The 21,380-nt window shown below is 46.2% G+C and overlaps 1 protein-coding gene across 3 annotated transcripts in view; it reads right to left on the bottom strand.

The window, feature by feature from the left end:
* Positions 1 to 21,380, bottom strand: part of LOC309358144 (chromaffin granule amine transporter-like) — a 94,607-nt gene that overhangs the window by 8,250 nt on the left and 64,977 nt on the right. For all 3 annotated transcript variants that reach the window (XM_081890983.1, XM_081890984.1, XM_081890982.1), the window contains exons 2-11: positions 19,344 to 19,537; positions 17,985 to 18,351; positions 15,103 to 15,161; positions 13,181 to 13,264; positions 11,202 to 11,294; positions 9,275 to 9,364; positions 7,287 to 7,330; positions 7,139 to 7,199; positions 5,467 to 5,562; positions 280 to 358 (exon numbers count right to left, since the gene is read on the bottom strand). In XM_081890983.1, coding sequence (XP_081747109.1) covers positions 280 to 358; positions 5,467 to 5,562; positions 7,139 to 7,199; positions 7,287 to 7,330; positions 9,275 to 9,364; positions 11,202 to 11,294; positions 13,181 to 13,264; positions 15,103 to 15,161; positions 17,985 to 18,351; positions 19,344 to 19,482 — 1,112 coding nt within the window. In that variant the 5' untranslated portion in view covers positions 19,483 to 19,537. The remainder of the gene's footprint in view (positions 1 to 279; positions 359 to 5,466; positions 5,563 to 7,138; positions 7,200 to 7,286; positions 7,331 to 9,274; positions 9,365 to 11,201; positions 11,295 to 13,180; positions 13,265 to 15,102; positions 15,162 to 17,984; positions 18,352 to 19,343; positions 19,538 to 21,380) is intronic.

Raw genomic sequence — 21,380 nt, 5'->3', positions numbered from 1 at the left:
AAATAAGGGGGCAAACAGGGGGCTGGATTTGTGGCCCTACAAATAAAGGTTACGTTTGACGTTATTTCATTTAGGAAAAAAAACAGCATGAAAGGGGCAGCCTTTATTAAACTTGGCATGCAAAAAGTCCAAGGCTGGATTGCTGCTTCCAGTCAGTATCCGAGATGGGTGGGGCAATGGTACAAATAGGTTTTTAAGGCAAGTCCTGTGTTTCCCAAAAGTCATAAAAGTGACTCATGGATTTGCGGGATTCAAACATCTTTGGGCTCCTCCACTTACCGCCCCATTTTGTTGGCTAGCATCCCAAAGAGGTTGGTACCAATGAGGTAAGACAGGCTAGCAGGCAAGAAAGCTACCCCTGCAAAACAGAGAAGCATCAGTCTGAAATAAAAGCACATGGCATTTTCTGCAAAGGGCAGAATGACCTAGCAGACCTCTCCTTAAATCCCTGTCACGTGCAGAGATACATACAGAGAGCCCTCTTTAGGGGAGCTTTTAATGTTTAATAGACTATTGTATTTTAATATTTTGTTGGAAGCCGCCCAGAGTGGCTGGGGTAACCCAGCCAGATGGGTGGGGGTATAAATAAATTATTATTATTATTATTATTATTATTATTATTATTATTATTATTATTATTGCAGCAGCAGACACCTACAGGAGGCCAATCCTCTAACAATGGTCAGGGACAATAGGTCTTGTTAAACCAATACGTATGCATTGAAGATATGTCCCTATATATATATATATATATATAATTGGGGGGGAGGGACAAGATTTTAAAATGGGATGAAACATATTTGCAAAGGACAGGTCTAACAATGGGTATTAGCCATCATAACAAAATTAAACCTCCAGCTATAATGGTGTTATTGGCTGAATACCAGTTGCCAGATGGGAAACCCAGCCAGATGGGCAGCATATAAAAATAATAGCATTTATTATTATTATTATTATTATTATTATTATTATTATTATTATTATTATTATTATTATCCACTTCCTCTCCAAACTGCACAGGTATCGTTCTCAAAATTCTGGTGGGTATCTCATTGACAAACACAGATTCCCAGTTATCAGGAGACCATCCCCTAAACATGGCCTTCAATCTCTGCTTGTGGGATTTCAATAATAATAATAATAATGATAATAATAATAATGTATTTGTACTCCGTCCATCTGACTGGGTTGCCCAGTCTGAATAGCATCTGAATAGCCACAACTGGAAAGTGGATGATTGACCAAATGAGCCATCCAGTAAGCCTATTCCTAAGTACTCTTAAGGGGAGAAAGAGAGGCATGTACAATAACAAAAACTAGATTCCATGTTGCCAATTGTGGTGAAAGGTGGGAATCCGACTTGGTATCATTGCCTTAACTAGACTTCCCCACTACTGGCTCCCTGGATGTTGTTGAACTATAACCCCCACCAGTTCCATCCAGCATAGGCAGTTGTCAGGGATGATGGGAAATGTAGTCAAACAACATCTTCAGAGCCCATTTTGGGGGGAGGCTCCTATGTCTCCTTGTTTTGAAGGTGTCATGAGATAACCTTACCCCTAGCTCCTTTGATCATTTGCAAAATCTTGACTGAGATATACTCCTGAATCCCTGGGCATCATAGATATTCCATACCTAAGTTGCATTCAAAACAAGTTCCATGGCAGACCCCTTTTTCAAACTAGTCCATATTAAACCAACCCATTTCCTCCCTCACTTCAGCCTCATGCTCTGGACCAAGAGAACAACAATTTGATCTGCAGTTATAATTAAATCCAAATCAAATATTTGACAGGCTGTCGGTTGGCAGTTGCTTAGCTTTAATTTACTCTCCTCCGGCTTACAAATGTGTCGCAGGCACCTCTGTTTGCCTGGATATGTCACAGCATCCTTATTGAAACCCAGCCATTTGTGTTTAATTTCCTCTGCCTTTCCCTTATGTTTATCTTCCCAGTGCTCTGGGAAAATCCATGCTCTTCTGCTTGTGAAACACCAGGCTAGGCAAATAAAAGCAATAATTGAAAAATGCCCTGTGCCAATAGTTCAAAAATACTCAAAATGATGATGATGTCATTCGTCAGCCTTAAGAACGTAAGATTAATCAGGTCAAAGGCCCATCTAGTCCAGCATCCTGTTCTCACAGTGGCTAACCCAGGCACCCCCAACCTTCAGCCCTCCAGATGTTTTGGACTACAATTCCCATCATCCCTGACTACTGGTCCTGTTAGCTAGGGATCATGGGAGTTGTAGGCTGGAGGGCCACAGGTTGGGAATGCCTGGGCCAACCAGATGTTGCTGCAAAGACCACAAATGCAATCTGAGTGCAACAGGTGGATAAGTCCAGTCAAAGGAGACTCTGGGATTGCGGCGCTCATCTTGCTTTCAGGCCAAGGGAGCCGGCGTTTGTCCACAGACAGCTTTCTGGGTCATGTGGCCAGCAGGACTAAACCGCTTCTGTCTGGCACAACAGAACACCATGACAGAAACCAGAGCGCATGGAAATGCCATTTACCTTCCCACCACAGCAGTACCTATTTATCTACTTGGACTGGTGTGCTTTCGAACTGCTAGGTTGGCAGGTGCTGGGACAGAGCAACAGGAGCTCACCACCGTCGCATGGATTCAAACTGCCAACCTTCCGATTGGCAAGCCCAAGAGGCTCAGTGGTTTACACCACAGCACCACCCGCGTACTGTTACAGCTGTTACAATCTACTTGCTCATTGTTAGGTTTTATCTACTGGACTGGAACCATGTTTAATCAGGCTTAAGGTTCCATTGTACTCATAGAATTGTAGAGTTGCAAGGGACCATCTAGTCCAGCCCCCTGCAATTTAGTCAGAATCTCCTTTCTTGTAACTTGAATCCATTGATTCGAGTCTTAAAGTCCGGAGCAGAAGAAAACAAGCTTGTTTCATCTTCCGTGTAAAGACCTTGAGATGTTTGAAGATGGCTCACCTCTCTGCTCTCAGTCTCCTCTTTTTCAGGCTAAACATGCCCAACTCCCTCAACTGTTCCTCATAAGGCTTGCTCCATGTGAGCTGGGGCTCTTTATTATTTTATTGCCCTTAGTTATTTATTGCATTCATATATCACTTTTTTCTACAAGGAGTTCAAGGTGGCATACATACATGGTTCAATGACAACCAACACTCAGGTCTATTGATTTCAATAGGTCTACTAGTAGGGCTAACATTGGATACAACTCAATGACTGGCCCAGGATCACGCAGTGGGCAACTATGACAAGCAGAGGTTTGAACCTGTGTGCCCGTAACACAGCTGATGTGTACATGTATCTCACACATGATGGGAAGTGACTGAGAGTTGACAAAGTGCTAGGCTCCAGGGCAGAGGACTATAAGGTTCTCCACTGTTCATGAAAGAGTAGGAGTCTAAAGGGATAGGCTGGCAAGAAAGAATAAAAAGATCTCAAACAACTCCAGTGCCAGCCCTTATGGAGCAAGTTGTCATCTTGGAGCTATCCAAGGTCCTGCAGTACCAATCTGGTGGTACCCAGATGTCCATTGTTCTGTATAGTCTCCTGTTCTTGGTCCAAACAAGGCAACTGCCCTGAAAAGAGAGCAGTGGGATCTTTGCCACTAATGCAGAGATGGGGAATCAACAGCCTTCCATATGTAGTCAGATTTCATCTCCCATCATCCCCAGGCAGCAGTGATCAGGAATAGTGGTAGTCTAGCAACATCTTAGGGACGCGTGTGGCGCTGTGGGTAAAACCTCAGCGCCTAGGGCTTGCCAATCGCATGGTCAGCGGTTCGAATCCCCGCAGCGGGCTGAGCTCCCGTCGTTCGGTCCCAGCTCCTGCCCACCTAGCAGTTCGAAAGCACTCCTAAGTGCAAGTAGATAAATAGGGCCCGCTTTATAGCAGGAAGGTAAACGGCGTTTCCGTGTGCTGCGCTGGTTCGCCAGAAGCGGCTTCGTCACACTGGCCATGTGACCCGGAAGTGTCTCTGGACAGCGCTGGCCCCCGGCCTCTTAAGTGAGATGGGCGCACAACCCTAGAGTCGGACACGACTGGCCCGTACGGGCAGGGGTACCTTTACCTTTAGCAACATCTTATCCTCAATTTCAGAATAACGATTCCTCTTTCTTCTTCCCATGTTTCACAGCTTCTGTGTCTCTCGTTTGTAACACCCTTCTCATCCTTCTTTGCTCCCTTGCTTGTTCTTAGAAGCGAGCAGAAAGGTCATGCTCACAGGCCCTTATTTAGCCAAGGCTTCCTGCTGACTAACTGGTTGTTAACTTGATTAGTGGCTCTCGGGAGCACTACTGAGCCTAGGTAGCAATTTAATTTGAGAAGAAAGCATAGCTGAGAGCATCCCCCCAGGCCCCTCCTCCCCAAATTGAATTTTTTTTGGGGGGGGCCTTTTTACAGAAAAGGTAGGCAATTTCATCTCATTAGCCTGTCTCCAAGGCAGCACGTAATTGCCATGTACCGAGTCACCCTTCCTGTGCCTCTGAAGATACCTTTGTTGTTGCTATTTTAAATCTGTAGGTGCACCTTCAAAAGCCATGTTGTTTGATATGGTTGTGTTGGCGGGGGTGGGGTGGGTTCCTCTTAGCAGTTGGAGGCATGGGTGGAAAAGTGCTCTCGCACCTAGTTGCACGCAAAACCATGCACATTCAGGCCCAAGTCATTTTACTAGCTAAGGTGAAGATAATGCCCCATCTATTCCATATATTGAAGCCAAGTGGACTGACTGCAAGTTGACTCTTGGGGCACTTCCAGACCCCAGCTATTTTCAGGTGGGATTAAATCACGCATTGGCAAATTCACGGTGCACAATTAATCAGCCTTCCCAGTCTTGCACAGCGGACCAATTTCCGAAAAGATCACAGCATTTGTGATAAGGAGAGTGATGAGGAAAGGTAGTAGAAAGTGTGGGATAATGCTAGCTTTGACAGAATGTTGTTTAACCTCTCCACACCCACACACAAAAACACAACCACAATCAAAACAGGTGTTCATTAAATAGCCAACTGCATCTAACTCCACACAAAGGGTATCAAAATGAGTGCTCAGTAAATAGCCAACCTCTTCTAATCTCTCTGGAAACAAATTGGAATGAATTTTCATTAAATAGCCAACATTGTCTAATCTCCCTGGAAACAAATCAGAATGAACTCTCAAATAAGTAGGTTGTCTCAAAGTCCTTTTACCTCAAGGCTAGTGATGGGAGTGTCTAACCTCCACACCTGAGGACAGAAGGCTAACAAATGCATGGCACACAGAGACCTAGAATGGCTAGGGAGCTCAAGAGGAATGGCAGGGGGCTGCCAACCCCCATCCCAACACCTGCCGCCCCCCCAAAAGTCCCCCCCAAAAGACCTCACAATCACCTGAAAGTCACTCCGCGGCTACTTCAGACCTATCAGCCACCCCCTTTGGCTAAAGGCTAGTGGCTTTTGCCAACTGATAGCCAGGAAGGATACAAAAAGGAACCTACCCAGTTGCCATTCTGGGGAGCACATGGTTTGCATCATCCAAATGGGCAAAGTGGCTTCGAGGATCGCAACCCCCATGTTGGCAAAGCAGATTGAGCCTGGAGGGAGACGAGAGATACCTGCGTGGTCGCCATTCTTGTTAAGAAAGCAAAAGGCAAAGCAATCCCCCATCTTCCTGACCATTGTCCATGCCAGCGGTGGCTGATGGGAGTTGAGTGTCCAAAAGCCTTTGGAGGGCTACAGCTTCCCCACGCCTGGTGTAGAGAATCCTAGAAGCTCCAGAAGTAGCATATTTTGAAGCCCCTTTTGGCAATATGAATTAATAAACAATCAGAAAACAAATAAGTTCCCACCGATGCCCAGAGGTAAAGGAATTCTGGAATAAATTCCTAAAAGTTATTAATGAACTGTTTAAAGTGAGGCTTCCAATAGACTTTGATTTCATGACCATGGGCATGCTTGGATACATGGCTATAGAGAAAGGGGACCAGTTTACTTTCAAAGCTATATTAGCGGGAAAGGCAACGATAACTTTAGGTTGGAAAGATAAAGAAAAATGGACAGTAGAGGCATGGAACAGTTATTTGTTTGAACTTATTCAGTTGGACATTGTTGCAGTCATGTCACAGGAAACAACGTGGAAGGACAAGTCCACCACGATAAGGAATACATGGAACTCCTGTCTTCAATGGATAGAAACTACTGGAACAAAAGACATTTGGTGGAAACTAAAGACACTGTGCCTGTGGCTGAGGATAATAGTTTGAACCCTTTCAACAGATATGAGTGGGGGAAGGGAGGGGAAGGGAAAATTGTACGGGAAACTGGAAGGAGATAATGTATGTAAAAAGCCTGAAATAATAATAACAATAAAAAAAATAAGTTCCCCCCCCGCAAATGAAAACCCAACAGATCTTGTTTCTTTCCGCTGTTTCCCTCGGCATGTATTTCATTGAAAGAATCAAACGTTCAAAGCTACAAAAGCAGTAGAATTAGAGGAGCAAATGTTCACTAAAACAGGGGTGGCTCACCTGCAGCCAGGGCTGGCCCAAGACATTTTGCTGCCCCACGCAAAGGGGAAAATGCCTCCCCCTTCAATGTACAGAAGGTGAATGAACTGGCAGGTGAATCTGACTTCAACAAAGTGGTGGAGCATCCTTCTCCACCACACCTAAGGCAGCAGGAGGACCTTTACAGTATCCAGAACTTTAGAGGACCCAGAAGGGGGACATGTGGCAACAGAGAAGAATGGAGCTGCTGCTGCTGTTCCAGAGCATCTGTTGCCTGAGGCAGCTGCCTCCTCATGCCCAATGATAGGGCTGGCGCTACCTGCAGCCCTCCAGAACTACAACTCCCATCAGCCCCAGCTAGCATGGCCAGTGATCAAGATGGTGGCAGTTTTAGTCCAGAAGCATCTGGAGGGCCACATGTCAGCTAGTCCTGCTCTTGGAAAAGGGAGCTGCTTTTTAATTTATTTATTTTATTAATAAATGTGTTTGTTTGGCCTTCCCCTTGATTGGTGCTTGGGGTTTAGTTTTGTTTCTGGGAGGGGTGCACATATTTTCTGAAGTTTATAAAAATGTTCCTCTCACCAGCTCCATATCCAAAAAAGCTAAATTCCAGTGATGAATATCCATGACCCCAAATATCCAGGAAGAAGGCATGGTGACTTACCTGCTGCAATCAAAATGTAAGGGTCTCCTAGCAAGGTCAACAGCGGAGTCCCTTTCGTACTCTGGAAGACACACAGGAAAAGGTAGATTTTATTTTTTGCAATAATTCTAAAACAATTAAAAGACTAATAAGTGTATGTTGTACCTACCTCAGGTGAAATCTTTGATGGGTGTAAGATACAAAGCTGTAAAGCTAACACAGAAATATCGTTACTGGCTTGCTTTTCTTGCAATGTCATTTCAACTTTCCTCTTAATGGTGATGTTTTGATGCCCCCTCTCTTTCAATTTATTGCTTCACTCACTCCCCACAAATCCTGGGAACTGTGGTTTACCCTTCACAAGAGTTACAATTCCCAGCATACTTATCAAACTACAGTTCCCAAGATTCTCTGCAGGGGGAAAAGTCATGGGAGTTAAATGTATGGCGAGGCGGTGATCTCGGCTCTCATTTGGCCTTGGAGCTTGGGCGGTCAAATCCTAAGCAAATTTATCCAGAAATAAGTCCCACTATGTTTAGTGATATTTACTTCAAGGGAAATATATTCATCTCTGCCAAGCTAAGCAGTTGGCTCCTTACCTCTCTCGCCCTGACCTAGCCACTGTGATCCACGCGACGGTCACCTCCAGACTTGATTATTGTAACTCACACTACATGGGGCTGCCCTTGAGACTGACGCAGAAACTCCAGCGGGTGCAGAATGCCGCAGCGAGACTCCTTACAGGGTCCTCGGCGCGGGATCATATTCACCCGGTGCTATACCAGCTGTACTGGCTCCCGGTGGAGTACAGGATCAGGTTCAAGGTGCTGGTTTTAACCTTTAAAGCCCTGTATGGCCTAGGACCCTTGTACCTACATGACCGCCTCTCCTGGTATGTCCCATGGAGAACCTTACGGTCTTCAAACAAAAACATCTTGGAGGTCTCGGGCCACAGAGAGGTTAGGCTGGCCCCAGCCAGAGCCAGGGCTTTTTCAGCTGTGGTCCCGATCTGGTGGAATGCTCTGTCACAAGAGACAAGGGCCCTGTGGGACTTTACATCTTTCCACAGGGCCTGCAAGACAGAGCTGTTCCACCAGGCCTTTGGCCAAGGCACAGTCTGACCCCCTCCTTTGGTAATCCTCATAGAACTCTAGCCCAACGGTTGCCATTAATTTGATTCGGAATTGATTTTAGAATGAATTGATTGTAGAATGCTGTGTTACTTTTACTGTTGGTAGCCGCTCTGAGCCCGGCTTCAGCTGGGGAGGGTGGGATATAAATAAAATTTTATTATTATTATTATTGAAGGACTGCAGCCTGATGAGATCCAATCCACAACATGCACATTTAAAGCATTTGACTTCCCCCAAAGAATCCTGGGACCAATAGTGTATTCCTCATAAAAGTAAAGGTAATGGACACAGGTGGTGCTGTGGTCTAAACCACTGAGCCTCTTGGGCTTGCCAATCAGAAGGTTGGGGTTTGAAACCGTACAACAGGATGAGCTCCTGTTGCTCTGTCCCAGCTCCTGCCAAATTAGCAGTTCGAAAGCACACCAGTGCAAGTAGATAAATAGGCACTGCTGTGGCGGGAAGGTAAACTGTGTTTTTGTGTGCTCTGGCTTCCGCCATGGTGTCCCGTTGTGCCAGAAGCGGTTTAGTCATGCTGGCCACATGACCTGGAAAATTGTCTGTGGACAAACACAGGCTCTCTCGGCCTGAAAGCGAGATGAGTGCCGCATCCCCATAGTCACCTTTGACTGGACTTAACTGTCCAGTGGTCCTTTACCTTTTTTTACTCCTCAAAGAACTATAATTCCCAGCACACCTCAAAACTACAGTTCCCAGAGTTCTTTTGAATAAGCCATGTAATTTAACTGGGTGTTAATTGGATTTTAAATATTTGGTGTGGATATTTGTAGCTCAGCTTGCCTCAGCCACACAGTTGCCTTGATCCTGCCACTAGTTGTATCATCATGATAGGGTATCCATGCCCCTACACACCAGAATGAACATGGGGGGGTCCTCAAATACATCACAGCTGGCTCAACACATTTTGAAGGGAGTCCTGCCCCACACATGCCTTGTAAGACCATTAAGTCCAGAGCCTAAATTTGCCAAACTGCCCCACTTCATGACACCCCAGAGAGCTACTCACCTCCATCCAACAGAGCTAAGAATGCCAAGATCATAAAAGGAGATGACTTCCCAACAAATTCATACATGACACTTCCGAAAGGAGCACCAACTGCAAGGGAAACAGTGATGATCAGCACTGCCGGTGTTGGAAAAAGCAACCATAGAAACAGAAAGAGGTTTATAGCAGTGGGGAACCCTTCTCACCCCCTAGGGTGGCATTCCTCGAGTGGCCAGTAGCCAGCAGAGCCAGAGGAAAACTGGGTGGAACAGCAAATGTGAATGTTGGCATTGTACAGTAGGTGAGTTTCTACACAGAAGCAAACACTCTGCCCTCCATGCAGATCAAAGGTAGAGGCATGGGCCGAGTTCAAGGATATATTTCAGCCAGGCAAAACTGCTGAAAAGGGGCATGGAACAGGAACAGTGTGCCTGGTATGGCCTGAGAAGATTCCCAAGGCTTGGATGGCTGCATTTGGCCTTCAGAGTCTGAGGTTCCACATTCCTGCCTCTGAGGATCAGCACCTGATTCCTCCAAGGCTTCAGAATGAGGGTAAAGGTAAAGGAACCCCCGACCATTAGGTCCAGTCATGACTGACTCTTGCTCTATTGGCAGAGGGAGCCGGCGTACAGCTTCCGGGTCATGTGGCCAGCATGACTAAGCCACTTCTGGCAAACCAGAGCAGCACACGGAAACACCATTTACCTTCCCACCGGAGCGGTACCTATTTATCTACTTGCACTTTGACGTGCTTTTGAACTGCTAGGTTGGCAGGAGCAGGGACCGAGTAACGGGAGCTCACCCCATCACAGGGATTCAAACCGCCGACCTTCTGATCGGCAAGTCCTAGGCTCTGTGTGGTTTAACCCACAGCGCCACCCGCGTCCCTTCAGAATGAAGGTAGTTCGCTTTAATGGAGTGGAGGGGAGAGAGGTTGCTAGCAGGACTGGACAAATCATTTTTATTCTTTATGATCTCCCGTTTATTAATACTGTTACTGTTCATACAGAGGCATCAGTGCACATTTTCACATTCTTACAGTGTTTCATACAGCCCCCTGCCCCAAGACATATCCCTGTGCCCAAGAAGCCTTGGGCATGAATTGGGGAAGACAAGAGGAAGAAGAGGAGGAGGAGGAAGCAGGTACTGTAAGGTGAGCAGACTGTGAGTCTATCATTGAGACAGAGAGGAGGGGAAAGTGGGGAAATAATCGGCTAGTTTAAGCCCCTGAGAGCTTATGGCATCATGGAGATTTGGAACACCCTGCTTCTTTACGTACTATAAGGCAGACACCTTCACTAGACTCTTTTCATTACCTGCTAAAAACAATTTTGTTTAGGCAAGCCTGTTCAGACGAGTAGAATGTTGGCATGCATTTTAATTTGGCTTTTTGCTTATCGTTGATTTTTATTGTTTATAACAGTTTAAATACTGAAGTTGTTTTTACCTGTGTGTGTTTTCATCTGATGATTGCATTGTTTTATTCTTTCTGTAAACCGCTTTGAGGTTTTTATTGCCATCAAGCAGAATACTGTATACAGTTTGTGACATAACTAAACAACCTGCCTGGATCTAAGTGGGCATCACAAATTAGAAATAGTGGTTCAGGGGAGCACAGGAATGTGATACTTAGCAACAGGCTAGTGGATAAACACCGTGCAGTGGACAGAGTGTGTTGGGCTTGGGTGATGAAGACTCAGGAATGAGGAGGAGGCTCATTCTTTAGCTCAGCAGAGGTAGTTGGACTACAGTCCTCCTCATCCTTCATCATTGGCCATTCTGGCTGAGGCTGATGGAGTCCAGCAATGTCTAATGGGTCCCAGGTCTAATTAGATGGGATAATGGAAGCTGAGCAAAGGAAAGACTGAAGCAGTACAGAGAGGCAATTCACCAGCCTCTCTGTTCTGACGTTTCTACCTGTTTGTGGTGGATGTGAAGGATTACTCACCCAGCACTCCCAAAGCCAGTCCCCCCAAGGCTATTCCCATGGCATTTCCCCTCTCGTTGTCATCCGTGTACACACTTGCTAGCATCCCCAGACCTGCAAACAGAGAGAATAAAGCCACTGTGGTGAAGTGGTAAGCGTGTTGGGCTACAACTCAGGAGCCCAGGCTTCAAATCTCCACTCATCTGTGAAGCTCCCTGTGTGACCTTGGGCTAATCCTCATCTCTCAGTCTAACCTACCTCACAGGATTGTTTTGAGAGCAAAAGGGGGAGCAGGAGAGCTATGTACACCATCTTGAGCTCCTTGGAGGAAAGGTGTGCTATAGGTAATAATAATGTCATTGCCCCCTCTCGGGGACCACGAAATTACTTGGCTGCTCCATCCACCCAGGTAGGGCACTCCACACAAAATCAAAACAAGTATAAAAACACTAATTAAAACAATACAGTATAATACAGCAAGGAAGATTAGATGACTTTCAAAGTCCAGGCTTCCCATTCAGGACCGAGATCGCTCTGGAGAAGAAGCTGTTCTTAAGACGGCTCGCTCTTGTCTTCATCGTCCTGTATCTCCGTCCTGACGGCAGGAGCTCGAAGAGACAGTGACCAGGATGCGATGGATCTTTTACTATGTCCAGTGCCTTCCTATGGCACCTTGTGGCATAAATCTGCTCTAAGGTGGAGAGTGGGCAGCCAACAATGCTCTCTGCTGCCTTAACAACTCTGCACAACCCCATCCTGTCCTGGGTAGTACAGCTTCCGTACCACACACATAAGCCATAAGTGAGCACGCTCTCAATGGCACAGTGATAGAAGGCAAGCAGCAGTTTCTGCGGAAGATGGTTTTTCCTTAGAATTCTCAAAAAGTACAGTCTCTGCAGCGCCTTCTTCACAAGCCCCCTTGTGTTGACACTCCAGGATAGATCCTCTTGTAATTCAATGCCCAAAAATCTGAACGTTGTTACCCTCTCCACACAGGTAGTGAAGAAATAAGTTTTGAGTGTCATTCTGGACTCCTCATTTAGTAGCACAGGAGGCTGCCTTATACAGTGCCAGGTCATTGGTCTATCTGACTATCTGGCAAGTGGGCAGTAGCATCCATTGGGGGTGCAGGAGGCAAGGAAGCTGACAGCAGGTAGAGCCAGAATCAAGGGAAGCTCTTTGTAGTATTGTCCCGTCATCCATTCTGAGCTCTACAAGGGCAACTCTGAGATTAAGGAGAAGGAAGCTCTCAACCAGAGGTATGATGGCAGGAAGATGGGGTCTGGTTGAAGGTTGACAGGTTAGTGGGACAGTGCCCTTCCCCCCCCAATGGACCAGCATCCACTGGTACCAGCTCTTTAGGGTTTTAGACAGGGTCCTAGTCCTACCTGAAGATGCCAGGGAGAGAACCTGATACCTTTGTCCACACAACACATGTGTTACATCCCCTCCTCTATGGTGTACCTTCTAAAGTAAAAAGAAAAGGTAAAGGAACCCTGGATGGTTAAGTCCAGTCAAAGGCAATTATGGGGTTGCGGTGCTCATCTGAAGAGAAGAGTGGACAGCTTTCCAGGTCATATGGCCAGCATGACTAAACTGCTTCTGGCGCAACAGAACACCGTGACGGAAACACGAATGCATGGAAATGCTGTTTACCTTCCCACCACAGCGGTACCTGTTTATCTACTTGCGCTGGTGTGCTTTCACACTGCTAGTTTGGCAGGAACTGGGACAGAGAAACGGGAGCTCACCCTCTTGTGGGGATTCGACCTGCTGACCTTCCAACTGGCAAGCCCAAGAGACTCAGTGGTTTAGACCACAGCGCCACCCTCTCCAGGTAGCATGTAGCTACAGCTGCAGCTGCAGCCCCTCCTCTAAGGTGTACCCTCTATGAAGAGTCTCTCCTGCTGCCTTTGCACTCAGGGACTGGGCTGGTGTCTGCTGGCACCCCAGGATACAATCGTACCAGCACTGCTGGTAAGGCCTGCCCACATATTTACCTGCAACAGACGAACAGGCAGAGCCAACGCCTTGGAGCGCTCGGGCGATGAACAGCAAAGTGTAGGTACTCGAGAAAGCAAACACTAAGAGAAGGAAACAGAGGTGCCCAGTTGTAACAGTGGCATAGTCAGGTTATTGGGTTGATGTTTGTGAAGTGCTTTAAACCCTCTGCAGCAGAGATGGGGAACATTCTCTCAAGGCCCACATTCTCTTCCCAGCAACTTTCTGATGGCCATGTGCCTGTGTTGGGCGGGGCCAGAGACAAAAGTGGGTGGAGCATGTAATCTGGGGAAAGTTCTGTAATGGTTCTAAGGGTTGCTCGTGTGTAAATCGGCGCCACACCTGGCTGGGTTACCTGGGTGAACCCTTTCTGTCTGGACAGCCACTCACCCGTGGCTGTCTCAATCGCTGGCAGAATCTGTTAGTGGGCGTTTCTTGAACTTCTTCCAGCAAAGAAGCTCTTTGATGCCTAGTCACCGCCTACTCTCCCTGCGCGGAAGCCTTCTGCGCAGGGAGGGTGTGGGCAGCGGAGGACCCGTGCTCTCCCCGCTCGCCACCTCGCCGATTCCCCCATCTGCCCCCCTTCTCCACTGGTGCTACGCTGAATTCCTTCCCCAGAAGATGGGCTGCTTCTCTCCCTCCCGGGACGCTCTCCGGAATCCCTCTGGAGCCCTCCCTCTCCCTCTGGCTCCGATGGCAGTTCCATGACAAGTTCTGAGGGCCAGACAAACAGGCCTTGAGGCCCATATTTGGCCCCTTGGCTTGAGGTTCCCCAGCCCTGCCACACGATATTGCTGCTTCAGTTATTGCTATTGCATCTTATTTGTAGTCTATGTTGAGAATCCCAGGCTGAAAAGGAGGAATATACAGTGGTACCTTGGGTTACAAATGCTTCGGGTTACAAATGCTTCAGGTTACAAACTCCACTAACCCGGAAGTAGTACCTCAGGTTAAGAACTTTACTTCAAGATGAGAACAAAAATCACATAGCAGCAGGAGGCCCCATTAGCTAAAGTGGTACCTCAGGTTAAGAACAGTTTCAGGTTAAGAACGGACTTCCAGAATGAATTAAGTTCTTAACCAGAGGTACCACTGTAATTATAACAGCAATAGTTATGAATACCTCTAATTTCTTCATCCCTCCAGATGTCGCTGAACTACAACTCCTGTCAACACCAGCAAGTATTGACAAAGGTGAGGGATGAGGGATGATGAACACCCGGAGGACCCAAGATTCCCCATGCCTGCTCTAACAGTAAAAACAGATGGTGAGTGCTGACAGGATTTGAGTCAAATTAGGGCTTGAGAAACAAGAGGGCCGTGGTTTGCAGAAGTACAACAAACATATATAGGACTGTAAATGTCTAAGGGAAGACTGAGAAATAAAACAGCCTAATGAGGACTGGTGGGAAGGGAGGAGAAGAATGGAATATTCTGGAGGATGGCATGGCAAGTGAGTTGATGACATCTACTTGCAGCGTTCTGATTATGGGGTGAGCATGAGAATAAATACTGCAGCATTTTGTTACAGGCCTGACTTGTAATAGTAACAATAAAGGTTGCAATGTTCTGTAGATTAATTGGTCAGTTTAAAAACTTTTAATCCACGAACAAGGTGCCCTGATTAATTCAGGCAGCAATTTTTTATTATTTAAAAATGCTTTTAACACACAAGCTTATAAAATCTGCAGATGGCAAATAACATCACAAAAGAGGTATTCCTCCCCCTTTTCCTCACATAGTAGAAATTGCTTTTTTCCTACATGGATGCCCACTAGAACACACGTGTGGATCCTCTAAGAACAATAACAACAAAAAGCACCCTGCTTGCTTCAAAAAATATTACTTTTACTCATAGGCAAATTTCACACTCTCATATAAAAGATACCTGAAGGCCAGGTATGAGATGCAGGATACTTACAAAGGGTGGAGAGGAACATGATGACAAATCCAAGAAACATGGGGATATGGTATCCTATCCTGCAGGGAGAGAAGACATAAGGGTTTGCACTCACTGTTAAGCACACACTTATTCCCCAGACCAGAGAATGTGTCTGTGGAATCCTTTGTCCAGAGAAGGTCCACCTCTTTCTGACTTAGCCATCCTTTTGGCACAGAGCAGCTGGGCAGCACCACTGACTGGATATTTTTACTCTGTCTTTTGCAGAATTAAAAAAAAGACACGATAGTATAAAATTATACATGGTATGGTAGAGAAGAGTTTTCTCCTTCTCTCACAGCACTAGAACTTGTAGGCATCCAGTGAAGATGATTGCTGGCAGATTCAGGACAGGCAAAAGAAAGTTCTTCACAAAGTGTATACAGTGGTACCTTGGTTCTCAAAACTCCTTGGTCCTCAAACAACTTGGAACCCAAACATTGCAAACCTGGAAGTAAGTGTTCTGGTCTGCGAACTTTTTTTGGAAGCCGAACATGCTCCATTTTGAGCGTTACGCTTCTGATTCGAGTGCCACACTTCCATTTTGAGTGTTAGGCTGCGGTCTGTCTGTTTTTGCTATTTATTTTGCGTTTTTGTTTTTGTGACTGTGTGGAACCAGTTCAGCTACTGATTGATTGATTGATTGATTGATTGTGTGACTGCAGTACATTGTTTATTGTTTTCATTTTATGGATCAATGGTCTCATTAAATAGCAAAATCCATGTTAAAAATCTGTTTTAGGGGTTGTTTTTAAAAGTTTGGAACAGATTAATCCATTTTGCATTACTTTCTATAGGAAAGCGTGCCTTGGGTTTGGAACACTTTGGTTTTGGAACTGATTGAGAACCAAGGTACCACTGTAGTTAAGCTATGGAATTCACTCTTGCAGGAAGCAGTGATGGCCACAACTTGGAGGGCTTTAAAAAGGGATTAGGCAAATTTGTGGAGGATAAAGCTATCAGTAGCTACAAGGCAGGATCCTTGTGCTCTGTCTCCACAGTAAGAGGCAGCCATCCTTCTGAATACCAATTGCTGGAAACGTTAGCAGGGAATAATTCTCTTCTGTTCAGGTCCTACAGGTCAGTTGGCTGCTGCTAGAACAGGATGCTGGACAAAAAGTGGGCCACTGGCCTCATCCAGCAGGCTCTTACGTTCATAGGTTAATGTATATTAATTACAGAATTTTATTTTGCAGTCACATCCACATCATGCATCCACAAAGCACATGATAACCCTGAGAACTGTAGTTTGCTAAGGGTGCTGGGAAATGTAGCTTTGTGAGAGCTAAACCACTGTCCCAATAATTCTTTGAGAAAATTTAATAATATAATATAATAGTAATAATGATAGAAGTAAAAAAGGTAAAGATAAAGGACCCCTGACAGTTAAGTCCAGTCGCAGACGACTCTGGGGTTGCGGTGCTCATCTCACATTACAGGCCAAGGGAGCCAGCATTTGTCTGTAGACAGTTTTTCTGGGTCATGACTAATCTGCTTCTGGCGCAATGGAATACCGAAACCAGAGCAGTGCACTGAAACGCCGTTTACCTTCCCACCAGAGTGGTACCTATTTATCTACTTGCATTTTGGGGCATGCTTTTGAACAGCTAGGTTGGCAGGAGCTGGGACCGAGCAACGGGAGTTCACCCTGTCACAGGGTTTCGAACCGCTGACCTTCTGATCGGCAAGCCCAAGAGGCTCAGTGGTTTAGACCACAGTGCCACTCACGTCTCATGATAGTAGTAATAGTTAAAAATGCACAAATATTTTTTAAAAAAGAAAGAAAAGAACTCTGGAGCAAGAAAATAATCAGAATAGCTCTTCAATTTACTGTGAATTGTAAACAATGTATTGTTTAAGGTAACTACAATAAATAAACAGCAGAATAATAACGATGATGATGATGATGATGTGCTTTAAATCAGGGGCAGAGGAAGGGGGGTGCGGTGGGGGTGGGTCGCCCTGGGTGTCACCACTGAGGGGAGTGACAAGATGCACGGCAGCACTCACCGCAGGGCCTGCAGCGTACCCCAGCCACACATCTCTCCTGGGAGTGACATGGTGGCTTGGGAGCCCACAGGCTCCGCACAGATCCAAAGGGTCCGCCTGCCGCCTCCCCCGCAGCTGTAGGGCGGCTGAGTGGGAGGAGGCAGGCAGACTCCTCAGAGGCCCAGCGGTGCGCGCCGCCCCAGGCGCCTGAGCGGTTTCCTCCTCTGCTGCTTTAAATGTATGTTGTGGGTGTGACCATCTTCTAAAGTGCTTTGGGAATTTTTGTTGTGGCAAGTGATCCATGTATTAAGTAAACCTAAATGACAAGTGTGCAAAATTCCAGCAAGAGAGAAGGCTGGCACCAACACCTTTGGGCAAGTGCCGCAGCTCCGTCTACCCTCAAAGAGACCACAAATGCTGACACCTGCCATGTCTCTCCCTTAGATGAGGCAACAGGCACCACTGAATATTTCCCAGCATGCCCCAAAATGCCCAGCATAGTGCCACTCTATGATATTGCAGAAAATTAAAATGGAGCCTGGACTGATGATTTGTCAGCATGCACCACAATGTTGCATATTTGGGGCACGGTGGAAAAATAGCAGCTCATAGCACCCCACTACTCCCCCCCCCCCGGCACCAAGTAAGCCAAAAGGCAGGAGCCCAGCAAATTTAGGGCACCATAGAGGACACTTTGCTGAGGGACCTCTCAGAGCAGGGTGTGAAATAACACTCTCAGCCCTCAGTGCTATAGTTTGCTTGGCACCTTTGCAATTCTGTTTGTGACAGGGATCTGCTGTCTGTGGTTCCTTGCGTACACAAAAGTAAGGGGAATAACACCCTTTTTGGTTTTGTTTTTTCATGAAAAAACGTACCTGTTGGTTAAAGGTCCCACAAATGGGTTGACTAAGAGCTGCACCGTGGCTTTCGAGGCAAAGAGCAGCCCAACGCGAACATTCTCTTTGGACAGAAAGTCCCCCCCATCTGTACAACTGTTATTCGGCGGCAAAGTGGTCGTGGGAAGGTGAGGGACAAGATTTCTGTCTTGGGTCTCGTTTGCGTGGCCCTCAGGGGGATGAGCATGAGAGTCCAAGGTGAGCACTGTGGTTTCGTCATCTGGAGAGAGCCCTGAAGTGTAGGGAGCTGTCGAGGAGAGGGCAGCAGTCGTCATCGCTGTGGTCTGAAGAGAAGAGTGGTTTGCGCTTTTGTAGGTGGCAAACAGGAAGGAAGGAATGATCGGCACTGCAAGGAAGTCCGTCGAGAGGTTAGATATTGCACTTCTAGTGGGCAAGACGCAAAGCAGAGCAGCCGGATAAGAAGATAGGCTTGAAGCAAGCTCCTCCTACCATTCAACCCTTCTCTCGGTTCCATCAACATCAGAAGCATGGTTGGTGGTGACCCGAGAGAGAATCTTTCCTGTGGCTGCTCTCATATTGCAGAATTCCCTTCCAAGAGAGACGAGGTGGGCTCTCTCTTTGTTATTCTCCCATTGGCAAGCTAATACCTTTCTATTCAGGCCTCTGAAAACTAAGGTGCAGGTGGTGCTAATGACCAGGGTCACTGCCAGGGCAAACTGTATTTTAACATCAATTCTAATCTGTGTTTGGATGTATTTTAACTCTTGTTTTTAACTAGTTTGTTTCTATCACTTTGTATTTTATAATGTTGTTTTTAAGTGTAAGCTTCCTTGAATCAAAACTTATGAGAAAGTCTCAATATAACAACAACAATAATTAATATAATATAATATAATATATAATAATATAATATAATATAATAATATAATAACCCGAGGACTGTTTGATAGGAAGCAGACATGCTGCTATTGTGACTCTAAGGGATGGGTGGGGGACAGCATTCACCTCCCAGTGTAGTTCAGCCATAAAACTGCTTTGCAAAGCTAATCAGGGTACGGTGTGGTTTCAAACGGAATGAGGACCACTTATTGAGATTCCTGCATTGCAGGGGGTTGGACTAGATGACCCTCGGGGTCCCTTCCAACTCTATGATTCTAGGCAACCACTGAAAGGTCACTTGCCAGAGATAAAAGTGGGAAATGTAAATGGTGCCATCTAACTGACTGCAGGAATGGAGCCAAGTGAGCTCACTGGCTGTGTTTTGGGAGGGAGATTACGGGAGGAGGTCAGCTGCAAGATGCTGGCCTGGATCCAGCCCTGTCTGTCAGCATTAACACAGCTCAGAGGAGAGAGAAGACAAAACAATGTGCCACCTACCCACAACTGTCAGCAGCATGTTGTCAACCAGCAGGGCAACAAACACAACCAGCAGCACTAACTTCCGGGATTCCCTCCCCTCCTTAAACCAGCTCCGCGGGGCACAATCCATTGGCAACCTTGGGGAAAGCAGCGCCATCAGCTTCGAGGTGCACTTCTTCGCCTGCTTCTCGGGGCTCTCAGTCCCCAGGTAGCTGTAAGAGGGGGGAAATGTTGCAAAACCTCTCTCCAAATGCTTGGGCTTCGGAAGACCAACCAGGAGGATAAGTTTCCAGTGCTCGAAAAGCACTTGCTGTATAACGGATTTCCATGCTCATATTTATTCGTCTTTCAATTTGGGGTGGTTTATTTGCAAATATAAGAGTCCATAAAAAGAGTGTTGGACTAAGTTGCATTGATTTCAAAGCGTAAATGCTAAGAAACCTTTTTCAGCCTGAGGACCACATTTCCTCCTGAGCTAGCTTCTGGGGTAAAAATGGGTGGAGCAATGGAAGCGAATGTTATCTTCATGCAATAGACTGGTTTCTACACACAAACACAAACACAAACACACACACAGAGAGAGAGAGAGAGAGAGAGAGAGAGAGAGAGAGAGAGAGAGAGAGAGAGAGAGAGAGAGAGAGAGAGACTCTTTGCATGCAGAGAGTCCCATTCTGCATCCAGGCTAGCAAGAAGCCTTTTCAGAGGAAACCTGCCAGCCAGACAGAAATGTCAAGGAAGGTGCATAGCAGGGTCAGTGTGGGGGCATGGCCTTCAGAGAGGGATGTGTAGCCTGGAGAAAGGACCAGAAGGGCTACCTTCAAAGTTTCAAGGTGTTTATTGGCTCCGGACTCGAGACAAAGCTAAACTCTACTTTCTACTACACACAATTCTCCTGGTCTTCGAAGTAAAGATGCATATGTACAGATAGATCTGCTAACACTACCAACATGCTAGCTAACGCTGCTGTATGAAACCCACAGCTTCTTTCCCCGACTCTCACAGATTCAGAGTCAGACCATGACACACAAAGAGGGCAGCCTCAGGACATGAGGAAAGAGACTATTACACCCATCTCTCTACGCACAGACATAGCCTCTGAACTAATGGGAGGGGAAGTGGCTCAGCAAGTCATGCACTCAACCTCTCTGGCGTTGATATGGCAACCCAGTGCACCTGGCACCCTTGTCTCAGAGCCTCCAGACGTGGGGGATGTGCTCCTCAAGACATGAGACCAAGCACTGTGCAATTTAACCCATTGTTCACATTGCACCAACAAGGCTGCAATCCAGGGGGTAGGCAGCTCTTTTGCCACTATACGGCGGATGGGCAATAGGGACTGTGGACCAGAGGATGTGGCAGTCAATAGCTGGTGATGGGTGGAACCTGGGCTCATTCACACATACATTCACTGGGAAGATGGGCCCAGGGAGAGAACTGAAAGGCACAACCAAGTTTTGTGAATGTTTTCATGGGCAGAATGAACCCCCTTCCCAGTGCTTTTCCACCCAAGGGGCACTGAATTGTCTGTTGAAGTGGGGGAGGAAAATATAATCAGGGAAATGACTGTGATGGCTGGGGAGAAAGAAAGCCCAGACAGAAAAAGAAAAAGACATGGGGAAACAAAACCAGACAAAGGTATTGGCTGAAAGGGCTGAAAGCTTTTTAAGAATAATTGGTAGCAGTGCTATTCTCCATAACAAACTAGTGGATTTTAAAAAACTGTTTATCTGTTTTTTCTATCTTTCTCGATAGGTAGGTAGATTTTTATATATTTTCACATTAAAATGGAAAATCAAACTTAGAACAAAATCATCACAGAATATAGGCATGAAAGCAGAGGCAAAGGGGGAGGCAGAGACATCAGTAATACATTTCAGACTTATAATAGCATAGAAATTATAACAAGTCTATAAAAGTTAAAAGACCATTAACATGGATATCCTTTATTTTCCAAGGGGATGAGCTGCATTCCCAGTGAACCTTTGTTTGTAAAGTTGTGCATATATTCCTATTTCATTGTATTATCCACAGTGATTTTTCATTTTCAGAGTATCC

This window comes from Podarcis melisellensis, assembly GCF_964234715.1.
Source record: "Podarcis melisellensis genome assembly, chromosome: 15".
Taxonomy (NCBI): Eukaryota; Metazoa; Chordata; class Lepidosauria; order Squamata; family Lacertidae; genus Podarcis; species Podarcis melisellensis.
Note: the sequence above shows the minus strand (reverse complement) of the source record. Positions and strands in the feature narration are given on the sequence as shown.